The sequence below is a fragment of the Ananas comosus genome, unplaced genomic scaffold (genome assembly GCF_001540865.1).
Source record: "Ananas comosus cultivar F153 unplaced genomic scaffold, ASM154086v1, whole genome shotgun sequence".
NCBI lineage: Eukaryota > Viridiplantae > Streptophyta > Magnoliopsida > Poales > Bromeliaceae > Ananas > Ananas comosus.
Window position 1 is genome coordinate 39458 of NW_017893458.1, and position 20920 is coordinate 60377.

The 20920-nt window shown below is 46.5% G+C and overlaps 1 protein-coding gene across 2 annotated transcripts in view; it reads left to right on the forward strand.

Moving 5' to 3' along the window:
• The window catches only part of LOC109706096 (probable plastid-lipid-associated protein 13, chloroplastic), a 32506-nt gene extending 12097 nt beyond the window's left edge, over positions 1-20409 (forward strand). The window contains exon 7 of one of the 2 annotated variants that reach the window (XM_020226903.1): positions 20125-20409. In XM_020226903.1, the coding sequence (XP_020082492.1) occupies positions 20125-20226 (102 nt within the window). In that variant the 3' untranslated portion in view covers positions 20227-20409. Of the gene's footprint in view, positions 1-6868; positions 6896-20124 lie in introns of those variants that run through there. The other variant, XM_020226904.1, reaches the window with a different exon arrangement.
• Positions 20410-20920: the final 511 nt, after the last annotated feature.

Consider the following 20920-nt stretch of genomic DNA (forward strand, 5'->3'; position numbering starts at 1 on the left):
TCGCCGCTTTCCCAAGGCAATGGGTGGCGAGATACACCTTGTCTTTCTCCGAGGTATAGAGATCCTCAAAAAGTGTCTCCATTGAGTCAATCCATGACTCCACCATCGACAGCTCCACTTTCTCCCCTTCAAAGATTGGTGGGTTGAACTTTTTGAATCTGATAAGAGCCGTCAACGAACGCTCTCGCTCCATCTCCTCGGCCGCAGCATCGTGTATTGCCGAACTTGAAGCTGCCGGAGGAACACTTGCTGGCGGGGGATGCGCCGCCGCCGGAGCTGCCGCAATGCCCACACCCTCAGCCGCATTAGGCGCGCGAGCCGAGGGCATGGGTGGACCACGGCCTTAAACTGCCGTCGCGGTCGCCGCCGCCACCTGCCGCTCCAAAAGTTCCTGGAGCCGCTCGACCTGACTGGTTAGCGCGGTAACTTGCGCTCGTAACTCCTGCACCTCACTAGGCCCAGCAGGCTCCGGCGCCACCGGAGGTCCAGCCTGCTTTGGCACCACGGGAGGTGGTGCCGGAATGGATCTACGCACGTAGTGTCTCCTTGGTGCCATTGGCTCCTGAAACACAACAACTTGGTTAATCACCTTAACCCGCTAACTCCGCCACAATTGCGAAACAACGCCACTCAATAGCGCAAATCAGGCGGAAGCACACAAGTGTACTTGTTCTAAACCCTTAGCGTTGTGTTGTCGGCCGCCCAACACAACCACTTCAAGCCAAGAACTCATACCACTTGAATCCATCTCTAACACCCATTAGAGACATACTATCAACTTCGACCCAATCGATCAACTTCTGCCACCCGTATAGGTTCACGTCTCACTCACGCGCCTATAACCCTAAGGTTTACCATCCTAGGGTCTCCTATGTCCACCCTAGACTCTCTCTTTACTTGTTCTTAATTTGCTTTGATACCATTTTATCTGTCACGCCCCAGAACCGCCAGTTTGGCCGGTTCAGGCGCGTCGAACAGACGCCGGACGGACAGCACCTTACCTATCCGCCCAAGGCTCAAAGTCTCAAACAAACAAGATCATGCATACAAGTTGCCCAGGAAAAACTTGACATACATACATGATCAATGCAAGCGAGTAACGAGACCACAACCAGTGCTAAACATATAAGAGCAAGCATCACAAATATAAATAAGTGAACGAAAGAGAGATTTCTAACTATTACATCCATTCAACCCTTTTTACATTGCATTGATTTACATTTTAAGCTTTCAAAACATAAACATAAAGTTTATAATCTTTCCAAAACACCTCACCAGCTATACATCATCTACGCTCACATACAAAAGGTAGCTCTAATGCATAATGGAAAGTCACTACACTAGGGCGCTACGCCCTTACCGCGATTATCTGCCGGTCCGCTCACGTGTGTACCTGTACCCCAAAACCACACGGGGTGAGAACTATAAAAATATAGTTCCCAGTGGGTTCGGCCGCCGACTCTGCCGATCTTCCCACTAGGTCTAAGCTGGTATAGATAGATAGATAGATAGATAGATAGATAGAAATGAAACTGCAACTATGCTCTACTATGCCATCAAATGCAAACAATGCATGGAATATCATCTAGCAACAAGCCTACTATCATGCTAGCATGCTTCAACGATGTAATGAATACAAATACGACACAGTTATGCAATCCACTAATATATACTATGTCTAATCAGGGTATGAATGCAAATCCACTTATGCTATTCATGTCATTACCCAATCCGCTAGGCTACCTCGCCTAAGATCTCAAATCTCATAGGTACTCACACCACAATCTAGTAGGTGAAGAGGTGAAGAGCTACCCCGCTCTTCGCCCCGACTGATTTCTCACATCTCATAGGTGAGGAGCTACCCCGCTCTTATCTCACCCGTCTCACATCTCAAAGGTTATAGATGAAGAGCTGCCCCGCTCTAATCTCATAGATAATGAGCTGCCCCGCTCAATCTCATAGGGGAAAGGCTACTCCGCCCTTTACCCCAACTCACGTCCTAGTCCAATAGGTGAGGAGCTACCCCGCTCGTATCCCACCCGATGAGCTACCCCGCTGGTGTGACAACTTCGGAGTGCACTGCTTGTGTGGAGCGACCACCACAAGCTCAAAACAGACTATGTGAGTATGTTCCAATTCTCGCCAATTGAGGATACTCTGTCAACTAGGTTAACAAACACTCGAAAGTCCACCTATCCCTAGGTCCATGTTAAGTGTCTTAACCATACTAATTAAATCACACTAGGGAATCCAACTATCCCTAAGTTCAATGCCGTAGTATACAATTATCATGCAATGTATCATAACTAAGGAAACTCAACTAATCCCTATGTTCCACGCCAAGTGTTTCTTTACACTATGTTCCAAGTACCACTCATCTAGGTATTATTAACTCTAGGTTCAACAATCCTAGGTTTACATCCGACCTATGTTTTAATAACACTAGGTTCATATGCCACCTGTGTTCTCTAAACTAGGTTTTCATGCAATATGCCACAACTAGGTTCCGATGCCACTCGTCATGTATTTAACATTATCTACATGCCACTCGTCCAAGTTATAAATGTTTTCTATACATTAGTTCACATGTCACTAGTTTTCATTATCAAGTCCAAGTTCTCTATTCTCTTATCATCATAGGATCTCATGTCACAATCCTAATCCTCATGCATTCTAGATTTAGGTGTCAAGTCCATAATACTACACAACTAGACATGCATGCAAGGAAATTAGAAATGTAATAATACATACATCCTACAATGCATAAGAACCATATGTGCAATATGACCAAAAATCTAACTCGGACATAGAAGGAAGCCCGATTGCTTCGGATGGACACCCCCCACCTTTAGGTGATGCCACGAGCCCACGATTCCGATTTCGCGATTTTAGGAAGCTTTCGCCGCGAGCTGCGGCAATCTGTACCTCAACAAGCCTTTTCTTCAATATCTTTGCACCCGCTCGACGAATCAACGAACCGATTTCGCCAACGCGTCGGAATACTTAGCAATTAGGTTTACAACCACTCAATTTAGATCATAACCCTAGATTTCCCAAAACCCTATTTTGGAGTCCTAGGTGTTCAACAATGCAAGAATACCTCAAACAAGGTCTTGAATCATGCAATTAACACCTATTTAACATCCTAGGGTTCATCTAAAACCATCTTTATAGTATAAGAGTCTAATCCTAGATATTCCCCATGATTGAGCTTAGAAGCTTACCTCTCCAAGCTTGCTAGTAGCCAAGGAAGGAGAAGAAGAAGAAGAAATCCCTTCTCTTGATCTTGATCTCCGCCAAAATCCTCTCCTCCAACACCTTCTAGAGAGAGGAAGAGCACTTAGAGTGTCACGCCCCGCCCCGAAACCACTACCTATTTGGCACGGTTCGGCCGCGGCTGCGGATTGCCGAGCGGATTGCCGAATGGATAGCACCTCCCCTGTCCGCCCAAGGCTCAACAACAGGAATGTGTACAGGAATTTACCGAGGAAATTAAATTCTAAACATACACATTCACAAGGGCACAAACAGTGCCAACGATACAAAGAGCAAGTAATCCACAAGATAAAGTATGTGATATAAAGAGAGTACTTTACTATCTATTACAATAGTTTCATCATTTCTTTAAATGAATACATATTTCATCTCAAAATGCATAGCTCTCCAAGTCCTCACCTACAATGATTCTCTCAAATACATAGGTGTACTAATGCAAAAAGGAAAGCTACTATACTACCACGGTCTCATTGGTCGGGCGCGATGCCCTTGCCGCGGTCCTCTCTCGACAGCCCTGTACCTACCACTGGAAATAGAGTGGGGTGAGAACTATCTTCCATAGTTCCCAGTGGACTCGGCCGCCGACTCTACAGATCTCCCCACTAGGTCCAAGTGGGCACAAGTAACAACAGATAGATAGATATGTATCTGAAAACTGTAAATGCGATAGTAGGAAAAAACTATGCTACTATGCCCATAATCATGAATATGAATGCATGCATCATATAATAAAGGTTTGCTACCATGCTAACAAATTCGATTCATGTTCGAATAGCAATGCTCAATGACATTATTAAACCTTTAACTTTAACGTTTACTCAATCTGTGGCGAGGCCCTAGGGCTCGCCTATAACTCACCTTTCAATCCCAAAGTGGGGAGGGAGCTCCAAGTGCACCCAAGCCCGGGATCGTCTGCGGACCTCCATGTGGTCCGGACCTCCAGGTGGTCCTAGTCGCGCGACACTCTGGAGTACTCGACGACAATCCCTTCCATGTGGGGATAGGATGGCTATACCACCCCAAACGCAGACTGTGAGCTAGATCTATCATCTTCAAGTGAGGATGCCCTATCACTAGGGTCCACAACCCAATCAAATCCCCTCCAAGTGAGGAAGCCCTACCACTAGGGTCAATGTCTCAATCGACTCATCGACAACCTCTCCTCTCCACGTGAGGCTACTTAGGTTTACTAAGTTCTTGTTCACAAGGCATTTCTAAGGGATCCACCTACCCTAGGTTCTCAAACCTCTAGTGTCATTTATACTACATTAATGCTACTCGTCATCATTTAACTTTTGGATGTCACTCGTGTGTTCTTTTACATTAGACACTACTTTCTATGTCATCAATACTCCCATCGGGTTAATCTCTTTTCTTTTGCATTATAGGATCCACGTTCCGACCCAATCCTCACCTATCTAAGTCACCAAGTGTTCCAAGTACACTAGGTTATCAATTAGAGAGCATAAGGAATGGTACTACTATGCAATCCTACAATGCAACATGTAAGAGATGAAGATTAAATGCAAGCTAAGACATAGAAAGGAGTTCGAAAGCTTCGGGATAGCACTCCCCACCTTTAATCGATGTAGAGGCTTCGAAAACCCTTCTCGGCGAACTTTACGAAAAGGCTTTAGCCTTCCTTGCCCAAGTCAATACTAACCCTGTAAGGTACCGGACTTCTAAAATCATGAAGTTATGGTTTATGTGAGGTTAGAAAGCCATTCGAATGGTTCCGGTGAAGTTTGGTGAAGTTCGGAGGCATTCGGGCGTTTCGGTGTGCATAGGTGCGGAAACGGGACCCGAAAGGCTATGTTGGGCCGTGAGCTAAATCCGGCATTATCGTGGATGGAAAGATGATGAAAACATGCTCGAAAACATATTTGGAGAGTCTCGGTTCGATTTGAAACGAATCGGAGGTCAAACGAGCGAAAACGAACGAAAACGGGCGAAAATGCTGAAAATTTGGCTAAGTCCTTGAGGCTACGTTCTGGACCTTCGGGGACCGGTCTCTCACCGCAAGGACCGGTCTCTCAGGGACCGGTCCCTCATCGCAAGGACCGGTCCCCGAACGTGAAAAACGCCCAGTTTGAGCTGATGCGAGGTTAGAAGAGTTGGGGGGCTTATTTGGAAATGTTACAATATGAGAGGGGGTTAAGAGAGGACTCTCTTTCTCTCTTTCTCTCATTCCCTCACTCTCTCTCATGTTTCTCTCTCTCTCTCTCTAAACGAAAGAAAAAGAAGAAGGGGAGAAAGAAGAGAAGAAGAAAAAGAAGAAGAGGAAGGAGAAGAAGGAGAAGAAGATCAAGAAGGAGATCAACTCCACCTTCTCTCCCTCCTTGCCTTTGGAGCATCTTGAGAGGTAAGCCCTTAGCCCTCTCATGGTAGATCTCTATAGATAGGTCTAAATGCTCTAGAAGTGAATTTAGTAGGCTCCTTTGATGCTAGATAGATGTTTATTGCATGAATCGGAGATCGATTTGGGGCATTTTGCAATAGTAGCATCTAGGTCATGAGTAGACCTAGAATCAAATAGATCGAGTGGCATCCAACCTAGTGTTAATAAACATAGGTCGGACATAGTGATGTGGAACCTAGAGTTTTATAACCTAGGCTGTGGAATAGTAAACCTAGAGGGGCATTGAACCTAGGTTGTTGAGTATAGTGGTAGCAACCACTAGGATGTTTTAGGTCGACAGCATAGGGTTGGCTATGGACCCTCGACCTGTGGAAGTGGATTCCGGAAATCCCAGGACTTGTGCTATGCTAACCTTGGTATCAAGGCTAGGGCGTGTGCGACGATTTCGCCGCCGAGGTTGATACCAAGGATGGATTGGCAGGTGAGTGCGCCGAGATCACCGCCCGGGGCTTGAACCATTGACGTGGCGTGTGCGACGATTTCGCCGCCGGGGTTATACCAGGTTTGGGGGTGAGTGCGCCGAGATCACCGCCCGGGGCTTGAACCATCGACGTGGCGTGTGCGACGATTTCGCCGCCGGATGGTTAAGCCAGTTTGTGGATTATGCTGCCTGATCGACTTGAGCCATTGTTGGGTGAGGTGCGATTCGTTCGCCGCCAGATGGCCAAATCAAGGGACTTGAACCAGTGTTCGGCGTGTGCGACGATTTCGCCGCCAGCTGGTTAAGTCACAGAGTGCGGCCAGTGCGCGGACTATCCGCGGATGATTGACTCGAGGCCGAGTCGGGTGGTTAGCTTGATTAGGTTAATAGAAACCTTGAAAGCTAGTGATAAAGGTAAGAACTAAGGTAATAGAGACCTTAGAGGCAAAGTGAACTTGAGTTGTGAACTGAGGTAATGGAAACCTTAGAGTAAAGAAATGTGAGCTAAGGTGGCTAAGTAAAAGTAGAATTCAAATGATCTACTATATATTGCATAGAGTTGCATGACTTGCATATTGCATATTGTTAGGCCTAACATGTATTTCAATTGAATATATTTGCATTGTATATCGTTGAACTAACATGTTGCAGGGCCTACTTGGACCTTTTGGTCGAGCTTTTCCCTTGGGTGGCCGTACCCACTGGGAACCATGGAGTTGGTTCTCACCCCACGTTGTTTTGGGGTTTTACAGGTTCGCACGTGAGCGGCGCGGCGGCGCGAGGAAAGGGCGTAGATCCATAGATAGCGCCCTACCCGGAGACCAGAGCTAGCAGTACCCTGTCGACATAGCTTAGGGGTATGGGGTGTTATTAATGAAAAGAACACAATGTATCAACGTGTAAGTAAATGATGTAATAACTTAGATTGTATGTGGAGGAATCAAATGAGAACTGTGATTTAAAAATGTATGAATGTGAATGTATGTAATAACATAGGATGTGTTATGTTGTTGATACCTTCCTTATGCAATCTGGTTGTTGAATACTGTTCCTAGTTGGAACCTTCGTATTGTATTGATTGCGTTGCCTTGAATGTACAGGGGAGACTCTGTTCGCAGTACAGGGGAAACCCTGTCCATTCGGCGCTGTCGGCGACGCCGCGAACCTGACCAAAGAGGCGGGGGTCGCGGGTCGTGACAAACCCGACCCTATTTTGCCGAGAACTTCACGCCGCTTCGCCGAATGCCAAAACCGACTTCGCCCCCATGTTTTGTGACCTAACAATAGGGTTTCCAAGGCTTCAAATGAGATCAATCTCATACTTTCACAAAAACCCCATTTTGGAGCCCTAGTTTTGCTCTCATAGCAAACCACCAATAAATCCCTAGATTTTTGGGATTGATCTTTTTAGAAGCATGCTTAGGGTCCATTTGACCCATTCCAAGGCATAAAAATCCAAAACCCCAAATTCTAGAAGCTAGGGTTCAAGAGCTTACCTCTTCTTCTCCTTTCCTTTCTAAAGAGAGAGAGAGAGAGAGAGCAAGAGAGAAAGAGAGATAGAGAGGAAATGAGATCAGTGGGGCTGAGGGAGAGGGTTATTTCCCATATACACCCCACATATGATGGCCATTTTGCACTTAAACCATCAACTTTTCATCTCTCACGCAGCTATCACTAGGCTGTTTTCGCCCAGAGGGACCGGTCCCTGGTCGGGGAGACCGGTCCCCGAGAGCCCTCCCTGCAGCCTGGGGACTTTTCGCGTACGGGAACCGGTCCTCACCGGAGAGACCGGTCCCTGGGAGACCAGTCTTTCCTGAGAGACCGGTTCCCGAAAGGGGAACTTTCAGGACTAAGCCAAATTTAGGCTTCCTCTCGCGGGTGTCGCACACGCGGACCGGTCCCCTCAGCCAGGGACCGGTCGCATCGACCTCCCCCGCGACCCTCAGCTATGGGGACCGGTCCTCCCTTCCAGGGACCGGTCCTCGAGAGCAAAAATCTGCTGAGTCCAGATTTTGCCTATTCGCTCTCGCGCACTCAACTCCAAAGCACTTTTTGTGCTTTGGACATCTCCAACTTCCCCAAAGGGTATTCTCTCGACAAATAGTCGATCCTGGACGAAGTACAACTCTCGGATTTCGAGAATTCACTTCCTTACATCCTCCCCTCCTTAAAAGGAGTTTCGTCTTCGAAACTAGCTCAATTCTTAACTTTAACTTAAACCCATACCTTACTCCTCGAATAGATGAGGATGGTGTTTTCTCATCAGATCCTCGAGTTCCCAGGTGGCTTCGCGATCCTCGTGATTGCTCCACCTAACCTTCATATAGGGAATTTCTCGATTCCTTAACTTACGCACCTCTCGGGCGATAATCCCTACCGGAAACTCTTCATAGCTCAAGTCTCTTTGAAGCTCCGGTGGCTCATATAGCATCGCATGCTCAGGGTCGTGAATATACTTGCGGAGATTGGAGACATGGAACACATTGTGTACATCCGCAAGCTTTGGCGGCAAGGCAAGTCGGTAGGCCACTGTGCCGACTCGCTCCAATATCTCATATGGTCCAATATATCGGGGGCTCAATTTTTCCCGCACTCCAAACCGCTTCACACCCCGCATCGGTGAAACCTTCAAGAATACGCGATCGCCTACCGCGAATTCTATATCTCGACTGCGCCGTGAGCAATCTCTTGCGAGCAAGGCGGACTTTCTCCTCCGCTTCTCGTAAAACATCGGGGCCGAACTCTGTACGCTCACCCACATCGCTCCAGTGTATAGGAGACCGACACGTCCGCCCATAAAGAGCCTCGAACGGTGCCATCTCCACACTAGCATGATAACTGTTGTTGTAGGCGAACTCGGCCATCGGTAGGTGATCACACCAACTTCCCTTATAGTCGATGACACACGCTCGCAACATATCCTCCAGAGTTTGAATAGTTCTCTCTGTTTGCCCATCGGTCTGAGGATGAAATGCGGTGCTAAAGTTGAGCTGTGTACCAAGGGCTTCCTGCAGGCTCTTCCAGAAGTGTGAAGTGAACCGGGGGTATACCTGTGCAGTCTCACTATCTCGTCAAGGTATACCTGTGCTAACTTGTCACCCGACCACGTGGTGTGGATCGGCAAGAAGTGAGCCGACTTTGTCAATCGGTCCACAATTACCCAAATTGCATCGTGGCCGCCGGTTGAGCGAGGCAAGCCGACTACGAAGTCCATCGATATATCCTCCCATTTCCAAACGGGGATTGGTAGGCTTTGAAGCTTTTCTGCTGGAAATCGACGCTCGGCCTTCACTTGTTGGCATGTTAAGCACTTCGCTACAAAGCGTCCAATATCACCTTTCATTCCCGGCCACCAATAGTGCATTTTTATTCCTTGATACAGCTTGGTGCCGCCCGTGTCACGCCCCGCGACCGCTACCAATTTGGCTCGGCCCGGGCACGTCGAACAGACGCCGGACGGACAGCACCTCCCCTGTCCGCCCAAGGCTAACAACGAGATTGTGTACAACAAGTTCCCAGGAAAATAACTTGAATACATACACAATCGATAAATTACAACGAGAGCACAATCAGTGCAAAACAACCAAGAGCAAGATACAAGTATAGAACATACACGTAATGATAAAGAGAGAGCATCTATCTATTACATTCATTCAGCCTTTATAATACAATTCGATTATACATTGAACTTCCAAAACAGAGTATAAAGCTTATATCTTCCAAAATACAACATTAGCTTACATTCATTCCAGAATATCTCACATCCTATACATCATCTACTCTCAAAGCGTAAAAGGTGACTCTAATGCAGAAATAGGAAAGTAGACTAATGCAACTAGGGCGCTAAGCCCTTACCGCGATCCTCGCCGTGTGAACTCGCGCTCGGCCTTGCAGTAAAATAGGGATGAGAACTAACTTCCTTAGTTCCCAGTCGGTTCGGCCGCCGACTCCGCCGATCTCTCCACTAGGTCCAAGCGGGCAAAAGTAGCTAATCGATAGATAGATAGATAAGGAAAGTGGTAAATGACAGAAGTAAAGCTACTCTACTATGCCCAATCATAATATATGATGCATGTACAATGAAATAGGTAAGCAGCTAACCTGTTATCATGTCCAAAGGTAAAGATATTCACTCGTTCGTTTATCTCATTTATTCATCAATCTCATGGCTTACCCGAAGGCGCGCCTACAGCTCACTAGCCATCTCGAAGGTAGGGAGGGTCAACTCGCACTACGAACCGAGACCGTCTAGCGGGGCCAAAATAGGCAATCCCTTGGGACCCAAAATAGGCGATCCCACGTGACCAACATTCGGAGCGCACTACTTGTGTGGAGCTTCCATCACAAGATTTAAAACAGACCGTGAGCATGATCCAATCCTCATTTCGAGAATACCCTATCCTCTAGGGTTACAATCATCATGTAGTCCATAGGTTTCATATACACTACGACTCACATATGTCACTCGTTCTTTTGTTTACTATCAACTAGATGCCATTCGTTCTTTACAAGTTTCCAATGCAATAGCCAATACATTACTAAATTCCCATCCACACTTATCATCTCATTATAGGGTTCCACATCACATATATAAACCTCAAACATGCTAGATATAAGTACTAGGCCAAATACATTATTCTACCAAAGAACATGCAAGGTATTGAATCAAACCATCATTTATCACCCTATAATGCAAGATGTCAATACGCAATTTGATCAATATAAAACTTAGACATAGAAGGGAGTCCGGTTGCTTCGGGATGGACACCACCCACCTTTTATCCCATTCCGATTGCTCGTCGTCACTCGCAATCGGCCTCCTGCGGCACGCCGCATGGCTCGACCCAACTCACGCGCGACTTCCAAATGACCTCCTATCCGCGATCCGTCTGTTCTGGAGTTTATTCCCCGACACCACGATGCTACGATTCCATTTCCATGATTTTAGGAAGTTTTCGCCGCGAGCGCCGGCAATTGTACAAAAATCGGCTCTCTTCGAGATTTATGTAACGGCTCGACGGATTGTCAACGTGCTTCCAGCGATTCAGAGACTATCAATTAGTTTTATACAACCGAATTTAGATCAAATTAGTATTTGCTAATGATTTTGGCCCGTAGATTTGCTTATGCAAAATTCACTTAGCTTAGGATTAAGACAAAATTTATTGTATGCAGAATAATTAACCATTCTTAGAGTTCAAACAACTATAGTAAAGTACCATTGTTGGCATTAAAGCTTACTTAGAGCTTGTGCCAAATGGCCTAAGGGAAGAAGAGAGAAGATGAAGCCTTCTTCAGTTTGTCCTGTATCACCTTCTTGCTTCATTCTTAGAGAGAGAAAGAGAGGTTATGTAGGAGGAAGGAGGTACGGTTGAGGGAAATGAGAAACGGAGATGAGAAGCATCCTCTCTTTGTCTCTAAGTCATTGACATCCAAAAGCCCCTCACTCTTGCCTCATCAAACGCAAAATAGGCTTTTCGCAGCTCGGGGACGGTTGCGTGATGAGACCGGTCCCGAGACCAGGATTTAAGATTTTAGCTAGCCAAATTTCAGCCTTTTTCACCGTTTCTTCTCCGTTTTCGCCCGTTTTCGCTCGTTTGACCTCCGATTCGTTTCAAATCGAACCGAGACTCTTCAAACATGTTTTCGAGCATGTTTTCATCATCCTTTCATCCACGCTAATGCCGGATTTAGCTCACGGCCCAACATGGCCTTTCGGCTCCGTTTTAGCGCCTACGCACACCGAAACACCCGAATGCTTCCGGACCTCACCGAACTTCACCGGAACCTTTCAAATGGTCTTCCAACCAAATGTACACCGTAACTTCATGATTTTAGAAGTCCGGTACCTTACAGCCCGGGTGATCAGCATATGGAGATCGGTGTGCTTCTTGTAAAATCAATTCACGAAGCTCTCCATCTTTCGGCACACACCATCGGTTTCGAAACCGAAGCGTACCATCGGCGTCTACTTTAAAATCGCCGCCATGCCCTTCCTCGATGTTTCGCCGCACCTTTTGGAGTTCTGGGTCTACGGGTTGCAGATCTTTGATCCTCTCCAATAAGGTCGGTTGGACAACGAGTGTCATCAACTGAGTCGGGACCTCGGGAGCGACCACTTCAAGGTCCAATCGCTCCATATCCAGCCATAGGGGTGCTTGCTGGGTAACATCAAAAGCGAGGTTCTTCGCCGACTTCCTACTAAGTGCGTCCGCGACCACATTTGCCTTCCCGGGGTGGTAGAGGATATCAACATCATAATCCTTTACAGCTCCAACCACTGCCGCTGATACATGTTGAGTTCCTTCTGTGTAAACAGGTACTTCAAGCTCTTGTGGTCGGTATAGATCTCACAATGGGCACCATATAAGTAGTGCCTCCACAGCTTCAAGGCGAAAATCACCGCCGCTAGCTCCAAATCATGGATGGGGTAGTTCTTTTCATAGCTCTTTAGCTGACGGGATGCATATGCAATCACTTTCCCGTTTTGCATTAACACACACCCCAATCCAAGATAGGAGTCATCGCTGTAGACCACGAAGTCTTCGCCCTGCACCGGTAGAGCGAGCACCGGGGTCGAAGTCAATCTCTGCTTCAACTCTTTAAAACTCCGGTCGCACTCTTCGCTCCAAACAAACTTGGTGCCTTTCTGAGTCAGGCGGGTAAGTGGAATCACTATCTTGGAAATGCCTTCCACAAACCGCCTATAGTAACCCGCCAAGCCCACGAAGCTTCTAACCTCCGTGACATTCGTCGGGCGCGGCCAATCCTTGATTGCCTTAACTTTCCTCGGGTCTACAGAAACGCCATTCGCGAAAATCACTTGCCCTAAGAAGGCGACCTCGCGGAGCCAGAAGTCACACTTCTTCAGCTTAGCATATAGCTTCTCCCGAAGGACTTGAAGCACTATTCTCAAATGCTCGGCATGTTCCTCGTCACTACGAGAATAGACCAATATGTCGTCTATGAAGACCACGACAAATCGGTCCAAGTACTCTGAAGACACGGTTCATTAAATCCATAAATGCCGCTGGAGCATTCGTGAGTCCAAATGGCATGACCGTGAATTCGTAGTGTCCATACCGCGTGCTGAACGCGGTCTTCTGCACATCCTCCGGCTTGATTTTCAGCTGGTGATAGCCGGATTGCAAATCTATCTTTGAGTACACACACGACCCTTGCAACTGATCGAACAGGTCATCGATTCGGGATAGTGGGTATTTGTTCTTGATCATGACTCTGTTCAACTCTCGATAATCTACGCAGAGTCGAAACGATCCATCATTCTTCCGTACAAACAACACCGGGGCTCCCCACGGTGATACACTTGGCCGGATAAATTGCTTGTCGAGGAGGTCTTGCAGTTGACTCCTCAACTCCTTCAATTCCGTTGGCGCCATTCGGTATGGAGCCTTCGAGATCGGTGCGGTATCGGGAACCAAGTCTATGACAAACTCGATCTCCCGATCTGGTGGTATCCCCGGCAACTCCGCAGGAAACACATCCGGGAACTCCCGCACCACAGATAACTCCTCTAACGTTGGAGCTACTCGTTCCACTTCCACAACAGTTGCCAAAAATGCCGCACAACCGTTGCTCACCAACTTTCTTGCTCTTGTCGCCGACACCGTCGCGACGAAGCACGAGCTCTGACAAGCCCGATAGGTAAACTCTTCCTGTCCTGGCTCACGGAATGTGATCACCCTGCTCTTGCAGTCGATCGTTGCGTGATATTTCGAGAGCCAGTCCATGCGCAGAATGACGTCATAAGCCTCAAGCTTTGTGAGTTCTAGTATCCGGATAGACATAATCCAGTCGCCTATTTGTACGGGACACGACGCACACTCCGAGTAAGTGTTAAATGTTGACCCAGGGCCCTCCACTCGCCACTTGTCACTCGTCTCTATGAGTATGTCATGCATGCGTGCGAATGACCTACTTATGAATGAATGCGTGGCTCCTGTATCAAATAAAGCCCTGGAGCGAACTTCGTTAATTAAAACCATACCTGCCACAAGGTGATGCTCCTCTGCCTCCGCAGGTTTGCCTCGGCCTTGCACACAGCGCGAGACCGGGTGGTCTCCGCCCCATACAATGCATCGTCGCGCTCCACTGCCCTTCTGTTGAGTGTGCGGATACTTCGGGGGTTTCTTGTAACGTGTTTGTCCCCCCGAACTACCGCCACCTTGGCGTTTCTTGCCCTTGTCCTTGGACTCGGCCAAAAGCTCACGCTTCTCTCGAACATGGGCATCTCCGTGCTACGCTCATAGGGCTCGATCAAAGACCTCCGCAAAGGTCGTGAGCTTGAGTATTTGCACGGCCTTGTAAATTCCCGGCCGAAGTCCTCGCAAGAACCACTCGGCCCGGTCCCGGTCATCCTTTACAACATCCGGGACACAGTCGATGATATGGGAGAATTCTTGTTCATACTCTGCCACTGAGCGGTCCCTTTGCTCCAACTTGCGGAATTTCTCCTTGAGCTTCCGCTTCAATGTATCGGGGAAATAGTTGGCGAACATCTCCCGCTTGAATTCCTCCCACAACATTGGCGGAAGGCCGGGAAACCGATCCCGTTTAACGCGCTTCCACCAAACCTTCGCTGCCTTCTCCAAGCAATGGGCGGCGAGGTACACCTTATTCCTCTCCAAGGTACACAGATCATCGAAGAGGGTTTCCATCGAGTCGATCCAGGACTCGACCATCTCCGGTTCCACCTTCTCGCCCTCAAAGGTTGGCGGATGGAACTTGTTGAACTTGATAAGAGCCGCCAATGCGCACTCTCCCTCCACGTCTTCGGCCGACACATCGGGTGTAGCCGATCCCGATGCCACCTGTGGTACGATCGCTGGCGGTGGGCGTGCCGTCACCGGAACCGCCGCTATGCCCTCACCCTCTGCCGCTCCGGTTATATGAGTCGAGGGTGCGGGCGGGCCACCGCCCTCATTCACCGTCGCAGCCGCCGCCGCAATCTGCCGCTCCAATAGATCCTGGAGCCGCTCGAATTGGGTCTCCTGGCGCTGCACCACGCTGGTCAGCGCGGTCACCTGTGCTTGCAACCGATCGATCACGCTCGGTTCCTCCTGCTCGGGCACCTCAGGAATCGGTGCTGGGGCAGATCTATGCGTGTAGCGTCTTGGAGACATTAGTCCCTGAAACGCAATTACTTGGTCAGTCATCTTAACCCATTTACCTCGTCGAAATTACGACACATGACGACTCAACAACAAAATCGGGCGGAAGCACACAAGTGTACTAATTCTAGACTCTTAGTATCATGTCGTCGGCCGCCGACACAACCACCTCAAGACAAGAACTCATACCACTTGAATTCGTCTCTAATCACAACTAGAGACATATTATCAACTTCGACCCAATCGAATTAACTTCCGCCATCGCTATAGGTTTACGTTCCGCTCACGCACCTATAACCTTAGGGCTTATCAACATAGGGTCTCCTAGGTCATCCTAGACTTTCTCTCTTTACTTGCTCTCATTGCTCTGATACCACAAAGACTGTCACGCCCTGCCCCGAAATCACTACCCATTTAGCACGGTTCGGCCGCGGCGGCGGATTGCCGAACGGACAGCACTTTCCCTGTCCGCCCAAGGCTCAACAACAGGAATGTGTACAGGAATTTACCCAGGAAATTAAATTCTAAACATACACATTCACAAGGGCACAAACAGTGCCAACGATACAAAGAGCAAGTAATCCACAAGATAAAGCATGTGAAATAAAGAGAGTACTTTACTATCTATTACAATAGTTTCATCATTTCTTTAAATGAATACATATTTCATCTCAAAATGCATAGCTCTCCAAGTCCTCACCTACAATGATTCTCTCAAATACATAGGTGTACTAATGCAAAAAGAAAAGCTACTATACTACCACGATCTTATTGGTCGGGCGCGATGCCCTTGCCGCGGTCCTCTCTCGACAGTCCTGTACTTACCACTGGAAATAGAGTGGGGTAAGAACTATCTTCCATAGTTCCCAGTGGGCTCGGCCGCCGACTCTGCTGATCTCCCTACTAGGTCCAAGTGGGCACAAGTAACAACAGATAGATATGTATCTGAAAACTGTAAATGCCATAGTAGGAAAACTATGCTACTATGCCCATAAACATGAATATGAATGCATGCATCATATAATAAAGATTTGCTACCATGCTAACAAATTCGATCCATGTTCGAATAGCAATGCTCAATAACATTATTAAACTTTTAACTTTTCCGTTTACCCAATCTGTGGCGAGGCCCTAGGTCTCGCCTGTAACTCACTTTTCAATCCCAAAGTGGGGAGGGAGCTCCAAGTGCACCCAAGCGCGGGACCGTCTGCGGACCTCCATGTGGTCCGGACCTCCAAGTAGTCCTAGTCGTGCGACACTCCGGAGTGCTCGACGACAATCTCCTCCATGTGGGGATAGGATGGCTATACCACCCCAAACGCAGACTGTGAGCTAGATCTATCATCTCCAAGTGAGGATGCCCTATCACTAGGGTCCACAACCCAATTAAATCCCCTCCAAGTGAGGAAGCCCTACTACTAGGGTCAATGTCTCAATCGACTCATCGACAACCTCTTCTCTCCACGTGAGGCTACTTAGGTTTACTAAGTTCTTATTCACAAGGCATTTCTAAGGGATCCACCTACCCTAGGTTCTCAAACCTCTAGTGTCATTTATACTACATTAATGCTACTCGTCATCATTTAACTTTTGGATGCCACTCGTGTGCTCTTTTACATTAGACACTACTTTCTATGTCATCAATACCCCCATCGGATTAATCTCTTTTCTTTCGCATTATAGGATCCACGTTCCGACCCAATCCTCACCTATCTAAGTCACCAAGCGTTCCAAGTACACTAGGTTATCAATTAGAGAGCATAAGGAATGGTACTACTATGCAATCCTACAATGCAACATGTAAGAGATGAGGATTAAATGCAAGCTAAGACATAGAAAGGAGTTCGAAAGCTTCGGGATGGCACCCCCCACCTTTAATCGATGTAGAGGCTTCGGAAACCCTTCTCGGCGAACTTTACGAAAAGGCTTTAGCCTTCCTTGCCCAAGTCAATACTAACCCGGCCTTATTTTGCCGTGAACTTCACGCCGGTTCGCCGAATGCCAAAACCGACTTCGCCCCCACGTTTTGTGACCTAATAATAGAGTTTCCAAGGCTTCAAATGAGATCAATCTCATACTTTCACAAAAATCTCATTTTGGAGCCCTAGGTTTGCACCCATAGCAAACCACCAATAAATCCCTAGATTTTTGGGATTGATCTTCTTAGAAGCATGCTTAGGGTCCATTTGACCCATTCCAAGGCATAAAAACCCAAAACCCTAAATTCTAGAAGTTAGGGTTCAAGAGCTTACCTTTTGTGCTACACCAAAGAGAAGAGGAGAGGGAGATGAAGGTGTCCAAAGCCTTCCTCTTGATCTCCTTCTTCTTCTCCTTCCTTATCTTCTTCTTTTCCTTCCTCTCCTTCTTGTTCTTCTTCTCCTTTCCTTTCTAGAGAGAGAGAGAGAGAGAGCAAGAGAGAGAGAGAGAGCAAGAGGAAATGAGATGAGTGGGGCTGAGGGAGAGGGTTATTTCCCATATACACCCCTCACATGATGGCCATTTTGTACTTAAACCCCTCAACTTTTCATCTCTCACGCAGCTATCACTGGGTTTTCGCCCAGAGGGATCGGTCCCTGGTCGGGGAGACCGGTCCCCGAGAGCCCTCCCTGCAGCCTGAGGACTTTTCGCGTACGGGAACCGGTCCTCACCCGAGAGACCGGTCCCTGGGAGACCGGTCTTTCCTGAAAGACCGGTTCCCGAAAGGGGAACTTTCAGGACTTAGCCAAATTTAGGCTTCCTCTCGCGAGTGTCGCACACGGGGACCGGTCTCCTCAGCCAGGGACCGGTCGCATCGACCTCCCCCGCGACCGTCAGCTACGGGGACCGGTCCCTGGGGGACCGGTCCCCGAGAGCAAAAATCTGCTGAGTCCAGATTTTGCCTATTCGCTCTCGCGGACTCAACTCCAAAGCACTTTTTGTGCTTTGGACATCTCCAACTTCCCCAAAGGGTATTCTCTCGACAAATAGTCGATCCTGGACGAAGTACAACTCTCGGATTTCGAGAATTCACTTCCTTACAAAGAGAGAGAGAGGGAGATGCTTTTGGTTGCAAATGAGAGAGAGAAGGAGAGAAAAGAGCCCAAACTCTCTTCTATACACAGCACATTTGCACAAAGGCCCCTCAACAAAGTAAGTGTTGCACAGCCCAAGCTGGGCCATTTTCGAGTGCTGGGACCGGTCCCAGGCAGTGAGAGACCGGTCCCCGAAGGTCCAGAAAAACAGCATTCCAGACTTAGCCAAAATTTCAGCTTTTTCAGCTTTCGGGGTCCGTTTTTGCTCGTTTTTGCTCGTTTGACCTCCGATTCTTTTCAAATCGAACCGAGACTCTCCAAACATGTTTTCAAGCGTGTTTTCATCATCTTTTCATCCACGCTAATGCCGGATTTAGTCCACGGACCAACATAGCCTTTCGGGTCCCGTTTCCGCGCCTACACGCACCAAAACACCCGAAAGCTTCCGAACTTCACCGAACTTCACCGGGACGATTCAAATGGCTTTCCAACCAAATGTATACCGTAACCTCATGACTTTAGAAGTCCGGTACCTTACATTATTAATGACTACTTTACTTTTCTATTTCTTTATCATATATTTGACCCCACTATGAAAAACTTTTGGATCCGCCACTGTCCGTAATGATTATAATTCATAAACTTAATCATCAAGCTTGCTTTAAGTTTGTCGAGTAGCTATCAAACTCATGACTTGATGATAAACTATTAAACTATCATACTATGGTAGCATTCATTTTATGATAGTTGTTTTTAGAGTACCTTTCACTAAGGCCTTGTTTGGCACTACTGCCGTTTGTTTGATTCCCTAAACCCTAAACCCTAAACACTAATTTTATGTAGTTGGATATATTAGGGGTAGTCCTTTCCTCTTGATATCATAGCTAGTTTGGTAGCAATACACCTTGGCTTGATGATGGATGACGACAACTTTAAAAAAATAAAAAAATCCAAAGAAACAAAAAGAAAAAGTAGTTTCCAACTTTTTGGGGTCTCACAATCTCCCCCTCTTTAAGCCCTGACGTTTCCGTCAGGCTTAGACTTACAAGTATCAGGCGATGTGAGACTCATCTCGCTAGCCTAAACCGACCTTGTGGGGGAGCCGCGCTTTACCCACAACAGTCAACAGCACAAGAGCCTCGCTCTTCCCGCTGTATCGGATCCGAGCGGTCGGATCTGGGGCGTGACAAGTTTGGTAGCAATACACCTTGGCTTGATGATGGATGACAACTTCTTTAAAAAAATACAAAAATCCAAAGAAACAAAAAGAAAAAGTAGTTTCCAACTTTTTTTCTAGTGGTTGCTAAATAATAATCTTGGGTACAACAATTGCAAATGATTACCACTCCTACTCTATCTTATGTAGAAATTCTATTTAAAAGAACAAGAAAAACAGCAACAATGCTAAACGGAGGCCTAAGCATATAAATCATGTATTTTTGAATAGCAGACTTACTGTGTGTATGCGTATAAAAACCTTATTTAGGTAGCAAAAACCACCTTGTTTTGATAAATATAATTGAGCCGTATTACTTCACCGACAAAATAAAAAGGCAGGTAATGGTGGTTTTTCATTTATCCTTTTTGCTTAGAAAAGCAAGTTGAACCTCAAGGAAGTTTGTTGATTTCATGTCCTATCATAGTGGGATTAATTGAAATGTTTGGACGTCGGATATTTATTTATGTTTTGACTCAAAGGAATGAGATGATATTTGTTATTTATGTTCCTATTTTATTCAATTATTTTAGTCAGCTATTGATCATTTATTTACGTAATATTATGTTCCAACTTTAATTTAGTTATCCTAGTCAGCTTTTGACAACATATGCAATGACTCTAATTGTGGCAAACAACTTTTTATATAGATAATCAGGGATTCTGCTGGAGCTCCTGATGTTCTTACAAGATTGGAAGGGCTTCTGCCGTCTGCAACCGCAGAACCAATGATCTCAGAGTATGAGAGCTGAATATGTCGAGCTCCATCTTATTTGGTCAGGGAAGCTTCTTGAAGTACATGTAGTTCTAATTTTTTTGTAAATTAAACGACGGAGATATACTAAATTTACTGCGATTAATTCCAGCTGTAAACTCAAAGTCTTTATAATGCTAGTTAATGCTTTTCTCAGTAATATTTCGATTTAGTTCTTTAATGCTATATATTTGATACTCGATGAGATGATATCTGCTGTACAATGTGATGCTTGTTTTCTTTTCAAATGTTGGTGTGTGAGATGCTTCAATGTGCTGTAATATTATGCCTATGTGCCAGCTCCATATGTTGCCTTCGTAATTTGCTCTCCTTGTTTTTCGAATCAATGTGCAAAGGAGGTTGCGTGGTCATTCATATTTCTGTAGATAAAAAAGAATACTTGGTGCTTGTTTGAGGAATATAGGGGGAAAACGGTAAAAGCAAGCTGGGATTTATAGTGCTTTCAAAAGGACAAGGCTCATCGCTTCCAATTTTTCTTGTGGGCAGTTGCTTGTATAGTTAAGAGAAGTTCCCCATTTTTTTTTTTCCCCTATCCCTCTAACTAAAGACTAACATTCAAAATATTAATTTAAGTGTTCCAAGTAATTTCAAATGTACTCCTAGTCCTAGACTTTGTTGGGAAATGGAATAATTCTTTGAGGGATATATCTTTGGAATATCTCAAAACTATA